This window comes from Anarrhichthys ocellatus, unplaced genomic scaffold (genome assembly GCF_004355925.1).
Source record: "Anarrhichthys ocellatus isolate YVR2014 unplaced genomic scaffold, GSC_Weel_1.0 scaffold3, whole genome shotgun sequence".
NCBI classification, from domain to species: domain Eukaryota; kingdom Metazoa; phylum Chordata; class Actinopteri; order Perciformes; family Anarhichadidae; genus Anarrhichthys; species Anarrhichthys ocellatus.
In genome coordinates, this window is record NW_022280033.1 from 7012356 (window position 1) to 7019252 (window position 6897).

General features: G+C 44.9%; 1 protein-coding gene across 1 annotated transcript; it reads right to left on the bottom strand.

Annotated features, from left to right (window-relative positions):
* Positions 1–262: 262 nt before the first annotated feature.
* dhx32b (DEAH (Asp-Glu-Ala-His) box polypeptide 32b) lies at positions 263–6211 on the bottom strand. The gene is made up of 11 exons (XM_031878055.1): positions 5823–6211; positions 5466–5659; positions 4529–4904; positions 4200–4436; positions 3773–3866; positions 3543–3692; positions 2442–2633; positions 2192–2332; positions 1768–1958; positions 1210–1400; positions 263–685 (listed from the first exon to the last, which is right to left on the bottom strand). The coding sequence occupies exons 1-11, from the start codon at positions 6099–6101 to the stop codon at positions 511–513; spliced, it is 2220 nt and encodes a 739-aa protein (XP_031733915.1). The 5' UTR covers positions 6102–6211; the 3' UTR covers positions 263–510.
* Positions 6212–6897: the final 686 nt, after the last annotated feature.

The window sequence follows — 6897 nt, forward strand, 5'->3', positions numbered from 1 at the left end:
AGAGTGGGTCCTCTTCAAGAAACCACGTTTCTACAGGAGCCCAGAATGGACAAACCAAACACTGGTTCTACATAGGGCCATTCGCGTTTTTGCGTCGGCCACTGTAGTTCTCCTACACGCTTGGCACACGGGATACGTTTTAGTTGTAATCTGCAACCTCACCGCAAGATTCCGCCAAATCCTTCACACTGTTCCTTTAACAATTTAGTAACCAGATCTTTCTGATGAATAGGTGGATAAATAAATAACCGGGAACTGAAAATCAAGATGAGAACAGCAATTATTATTTTCATTTCATATATTAGTGCACTTTGTAAAACTATTAAACAACATGGTATTGTGACACAAAAGAGGAGGGATAGGGGGCACAGACAGAGGAAATTACTCCTAAAAAAACAAATCAAAATATAATTTCAATTATATTAATTGAAATTGTGCTTCTGTGCAATATAGTGCAAAACGTCCTACTGGTTATTTCATCACAATCACTGGGAACAATGGGTCAGTGAGTCATTGTATGACACAGCGGTCAGAAGTCTGGTCCTCCTGGGCTTCATCTGGTGAGGTTGGAGGTTTCTCCTCTTGGTACCGAGAAGCTCCGTGGTTCAAAATGTTTTGGAGGATGTCTTTGCTCTCACTAGGCGGTAGATTGTAGAAAAAGTACTGTGGTGCCATCTGAACAAACCTAGGAGGGGAGGAGAGGACAAAAAAACATTGTTGTGTTGAATGCAACTGAACTAATCTCGTTTTCAATTTGGGTGAGTTTGGAATGACACATTTTTGTTGGAGAGAAGCTATTTGAACCGCAATGAACGGATATACATTTCAAGATGTGGAACCTTACAGAGCATGACAAAGGCTGCAGAGCTTTCTCTTCCCCCCTTAAGCTGCTGCTCTTCATTCCCAGGGATCTGTGCTATCCATAATCCCCTCTAACCAGCTGATACTTGAGAACGGGATTAGGATACCTCCCTGCACAACCAGCATGACTAGTCTCTGCTGAACTGGGGCTTTACATCTGGACCGAAAAGGGATCGGGAGCGAGTCTGTCTGATTACTTTTAAGCTTCTTTAAATGTGAAGATACGAGGGGTGGTCTACTGGGTTCTTTTAGAGCAACAGGGGACTGCAACAATGCCAGTTATGTGATTGCAAAACAAGTGCATAGTTTAAAATACACAAAAAACATAATCTAGTTTAAAGGACTTACTCCTCTGGTGTTATGTGGGTGGCAGTGCGGAGGCAGTTGTCCTCACAGAAGGAGTGCTCGTGGAACAGCACCCACTCAGGCAGGCCCAGCTTGGGGCTCTTGGCTCCGTAGCCAGACAGAGGATGGATCTGTGCCACATGCTTATGGGTCAGAATCAAGTAGTTCCCTGATCCATCCACATCTCGCGCCACCTGAGGGAAATCACGGTCAGGCACAGTTGGATGGATTTCCACCAAAGGGACTGGAGTCACTATACTGATATACTATGTATACTGATCTAGCCCTGAAAAAAAAGGCTGATTTCTCTGAAGAAAATGTACTTGCTGCTAAAATTTGCAGCTGAAACATTTCAAAGGTTGAAATACTGAAACAGTTGTGGAGAGAAGTGGAATTGTCGATTTAAGTGCAAAGACAAAAATGTCTTTTTAATCACATACATTACTAAATGAACAGAAATACATTGTTTGATGTAAGATGAAAAGTTTTAAGCTGCTGATGTTGATCTAATAATTCCATCGTGTTTTCGTTGACTGGTATCATAAAGTTGTGTTTTCTGACCTGCATGAAGAAACCCGCCAGCAGGGCTCTCTTAATGTTCAGGGTGTTGTTTCGTGAACCGAAGGCGGGCGCCGAGATGGGCAGCTCGATCCTCTTCAGGGTGTCGATTAGCTCGGCGCGAAGAGCGTCAGCCATCAGCAGAGCAGCGTGGTCCAGGTAGAGATCCTGACACCACTGCTCCACATCACAGTCTAACAAGGGAAGAAGGACAGAGCCAAGGAGATGACAATAGGAATGCAGAGTGGGACAATCAATGGGACAATAATCTATAAAAATCAAGATGATTTCAAGTGACCTTCAATATCATTTTTTAAGGCCAATAAACTTGTTTTGCTAAACGTTACGCTGAGTTTTCTTCATTCACTCTTTGCAGCATCTGTGTGTGTTTGTGTGCTTCCATGCAGGTGATGCTCTCTAAACTCACATGGATCCTGCTGGCACTGTTTAAAGGCCCTATAGATATTGATGAGGGTGAAGTGGTCTCCCTCCGGGTGCTGGAGCTTCATGCGGCACTGGGTCACCTCTGGCTTCAGCTCCGCAGAGGGAACCGAGAAGCAAGTTGGTGCTGAAAAAAAGAACAACCGGATAAATGTGATGTTTAGAAACAGTAAAAAAAAATTACCGTTTACTATGTACTAACAGATATTTGTTCAAATGGAAGTACAACACGTTACCCGTTAGCATGGCAGCGGCAATGACCACCTCGCTGACACAGTCAAACTCACAGGAAGCGAGCAGAGTTTTGGCCATTTGGGGCTCCAAGGGGAACTCGGACATGATGATGCCCATCTCAGACAGGTTCCCATCATCATCCAGAGCTGCAAGGTAGTCCAGCTCCTCCAAAGCCTGCATTAGACCTTCAGGATCTGGGTTGGAAAGGTTTTTAGATTATACATTGGTTTTTTTTTGTTGACAAAATGTAATCTTTGTTAAACTGAGAACCAAATCCTGCCAATAACCAGTACATGCATTTATTAATGTCTAGTATTTACACTGGGAGATTATTAGGTACATACAGATATACTTTGTCTAATGCTGGATTATTTTTCAGTTTTCATGCTGTGTAAACTGTCAGCTAAAGTGGTGACCCCCCCTGGGACAATCCCCGACAGTATACTGGCACCCTGGTGGGCACGCATGGGTAAAAAGGCAGCAGAAGATTAGGATTGTATAATCCTCACCAACATCTGCCATGCATCACTATGCAAAATGAAAAACTATGTCATGGTACAAACTAGATTTTTCTATTCCGTCTTTGCAAAAAAAACATGTTTTTCCATGAACATCGCAGTGAAACAAAGATACATGGACACAGAGAGAGAGAGAGAGAGAATTAAATCCACCTTAGATTCTCTCTATTATCATCTTCACTTCCACAGAGCAACACAACCTTTATGCTCTAATCAACTAATGGGAGGCTCAGTGTGTGTGTGTGTGTGTGTGTGTGTGTGTGTGTGTGTGTGTGTGTGTGTGTTTGTGGTAGTGAGGGTGAATAAATCCGGGGGAACAAAAGCACAGGGAAGCAGGTCAGCTCTAAAAGGATGCTCCCAGAACAGGAGCTGTCAGTTCAGCTGAGGCACGGCTCACTGCCTACCAATAAAAAGAAGTTCCTGTGTTGCAACAAAAGGGAACGGACTGACTGAAACCAAAATTCACCTCATTATCACCGAGGTGGAGGGGATGTTTGGGATGGGAAACACCACGGGCTTAGCCGATACAAACATCCATGAAAATATTCTCTCTGTTTATTTAGTCGCCTTTTCTGTGAATCTCACCCGGCCTGTCGATGAAGTCACAGTGGCCCAGTCCAGCAATCTCCATCCTCTTCAAGAAGAGCACCGTGGAAGAGATGTCAGACTCCACCACATGTGGGCGAATCTCGATGGGAAGCTGTCTGTCCTCTGGGTACAGACAAAAACACTTGCCTACATGAAAGAAAGATATTTTTTGAGGACAGGACAGCTGCCAGAGATTTGCATCAAAAAGTGTTTCTTAAAGTTCTCACCTGTTGGACCGGCCAGCTGTTTGCGACTCTTGGCTTGACTCGTGCTGATCGGCTGAATGATGACTGAGTTTGTTCTGATCCTGGGGTTGTAAACCTGATTTATTGTTGTACATTAAAGGGTTATGGCATAAATAATTGTAAGACATTACATTTCAGACATCAGATTAAAACATTACAGAGTGTGTTTCTGGGTAGCAATTTCTATTTGCAATTGCTTTTTAATGTAACAAAAAGAACCAGCTGCAGTTTAAAAACAAAACTAAACAAGAGTAATTATGTAATTTTAGCTCAACATGGTGAGTTGTTTTATTCCCCGTTATTCTACATCATTGTGGGGAACCCTAAAACCTACATGCCTACTTCTGTTGGGTTTCTACAGAAGTAGTAATATGATTTATAACCCTAGAACAAATAAGGACTAACTTACATATCTTTTCCCAAGCCCGGCATCAATGACAAAGCGTATTGAGCTAGCAGCCCAGAAGAAGTCCTCGTTTGGACTGGATGTGAGGAACACTCTGCGGGTCAGTCCCGTCTCCTCCTCCCCCATGATTGGTAGATTCCCAGGCTGGCCAGGGTGCACAGCAACGGGCAGGAGCTCGCCCAGATCAGGGGGTAAACTGTGCCCCTCATGACACAGGATGTCATGGGCCAGATCTATCTCCTGGTGGAGAGTAAAAAAAAAGAAGAAAGTCAAAGGAAGACATATACTGTATATTCAGACTGCAGATGAAATCATGCAGTGTTGATTTTTACCTGCGTCGTCACCAGAAACACAACCACATCTCCTTCCTCCTCAGAGCGGTGGATCTCCAGCACCAGACGGAGGGCCGAGCAGAAGTAGCTGTCACCCGTGCTGCTGTGCACCACCTCCCCTGCACCCGGGCTCTCCAGGCGAATCAGAGGCGCCGCTGACCCGGTGAAATGGGCCAGCTGCTGTGGGCCCGGTTCAACAGCTGTCAGGAGGACCACGCGGAGCTCCGGCCTCTGCAGGGCAATGTCCTTCAGCAGACCCCGGAGCACATCGGTGGCTACGGTCCTCTGGTGGGCCTGGTCCACGACCACCACGCCGTAGCGCTCGAGCAAAGGGTCTGACATCATCTCCCTCAGGAGCATGACATCTGTGCAGTACCTGTGGGGGACAAAATGACGCTTCACATTAGGAGGGAGCAAACAGCTGTGTTCAAACTCATTATAGCCTGAAATAAATACTCAGTTTCTTGAATTGTAAGCCTCTATGCTGAAAGAGAGGAACATCAGAATGGCATTTTAATGAAAGGCACTTCAGCTTTGCCCCTATTAGTGTAATTTACTCCGATAATCAGTCGGAGGAGTGGATCCTTTCGTACTTGCCGGCTGCCAGTTCATTTGATTTTTTCTCCCCTCAATGTGCTGAGTGTCTTTGTTCCCCAGCTGACTTATGAGGGACCCACATGAGGGACTGTGACATATGGGCAGACAGGGAGCCGGGGCAGCTGTGGAGGAGTCTCTGAAAAGAGCCCCCCCCCCTTCTCCCCTCCCCCCCTCAGGCCTTTTGTTCACTTCTCTCTTGTGAATAAGAAAAGGCGGGGTGATTTAGCTGTGTGTGTGTCATGACAGCGCTTTATTGAAACCCCCAAAAAGGGGGAGGAGAAAGAACCAGATAGAGAAACACTGCTGGATTTTGGAAGTAAGAATTGCCGCTTCACCATACCTGAGGACTGTGTCATTAGTGGAACACGTCTCCAAAGGGATGCTGTACCCGACTTCATGACCAATGTTGACATCCATCTCATCGGCCACTCTCAAGGCGAGATCTACTGCCTGCTGCGAGTGAGTCTGGGTACAAACCACCATGCCCTGCTGGAACTGGACTGACAGGCAGAATTCGGCACACCACTGGGGAATCTGTTTCAGAATAAGAGTGAGAGAAGTTGTTTACGTGACAGATGCCTCCCAACTATAAGTAGATAAAAAAATGGGTTTGAAAGTGTCCCTTTTGCGTGATTACATTTTGCAATATTTTCCATGGCAGTGCAATCTAAAGTGTCCAATGCCCCACGGTACTCACTTGAGAACTTCTCCCAGTGTTGGCAGAGCCACTGACAATGACAAACTGTCCCTTGGCCAAAGTGTCCATGAATTCACACTTTGCTCTCCACACTGGCAGCTCTTTCCTTTCTCTGAGCAATTTGTAAAACCTGGAGGAATAAGGAAGTCCATCAAACTGATTAAGCTCCAAAATGTCTTCACATTCTTTGTCCCCTGGGCTTAAAGCGTCCGTGTCTGAACAGGGTGAGTTCCCTTCAAAATAATCCTCTCCAGTTAAACTGGTAATGTCCTGCGCCATGACAAGTGAGCTCCCAGTCCGTCCGGTTAAAACTTCCTCTACAGATCCAAGGAAATGAAGTCTGGAAACCTCCAGCTCTCAGTGAAGTGTTGGACGGCACACAGACGGCCTCTGCAAGTGAAGCCAAATGAAAGGCTCTCTAGGCGGCCAGCCCAGTGTTGTCATGTGGCCACTAATCCCATAGAAGTGACTCTCACACACACACACACACACACACTGGTGTGACAACAGAGATAGATGGGCAGACTCAGCGGGGTCTGATGTTTACAATGAGAACTGGCTCACATGCAAGGCCCACAAGCTGTACATAAAACACATTTATTTAACAACTGTTGTTTAATTTAGTGATTAAGAATATAATTATCTCAGTGGTTGACAAACTCGGATCATTTATTTCTACAGCCAAGAACAGAAAATGAAGACCTGTAAAACTAAGAGTTTAGCAGTGTTACACTAACAGAAGCCTGCAGTTCTTCAAGAGTAGAATGACTGAACAAAAAAAAGACAAAACGTCCTTCGGTAACGATATCAAATACTTCTACTTACCGCAGACATGAGAGTGCTATAGCAGTTCAATCCTCTCCTCTAACGCTACGAAAGACAGCATACAATAAGCATATTTACCAAAAATGTCAAACAATTTCTTTCCAGTAAAACATTTTTTTTTGCGCCAACAAGTGGCATTCTCAATGAATGGACAACTTTACTGATTTTTTTACAGCTGACATTAATTGTTTATATGATGCCATAATGTTACTGTCACTGAAATGCCACAGACTTGTTTCGTTAATTAATA

What these genes read in the sequence shown, in the direction of transcription:
- dhx32b (XM_031878055.1), bottom strand. Translation starts at nt 6,101, where the DNA reads ATGGCGCAGGACATTACCAGTTTAACTGGAGAGGATTATTTTGAAGGG. An exon ending in ACTAATGACACAGTCCTCAG is followed by an intron (nt 4,905 to 5,465) that starts GTATGGTGAAGC and finishes TGTCCCCCACAG; the next exon opens with GTACTGCACAGATGTCATGC. An exon ending in ACAGTGCCAGCAGGATCCAT is followed by an intron (nt 1,959 to 2,191) that starts GTGAGTTTAGAG and finishes TTCCCTTGTTAG; the next exon opens with ACTGTGATGTGGAGCAGTGG.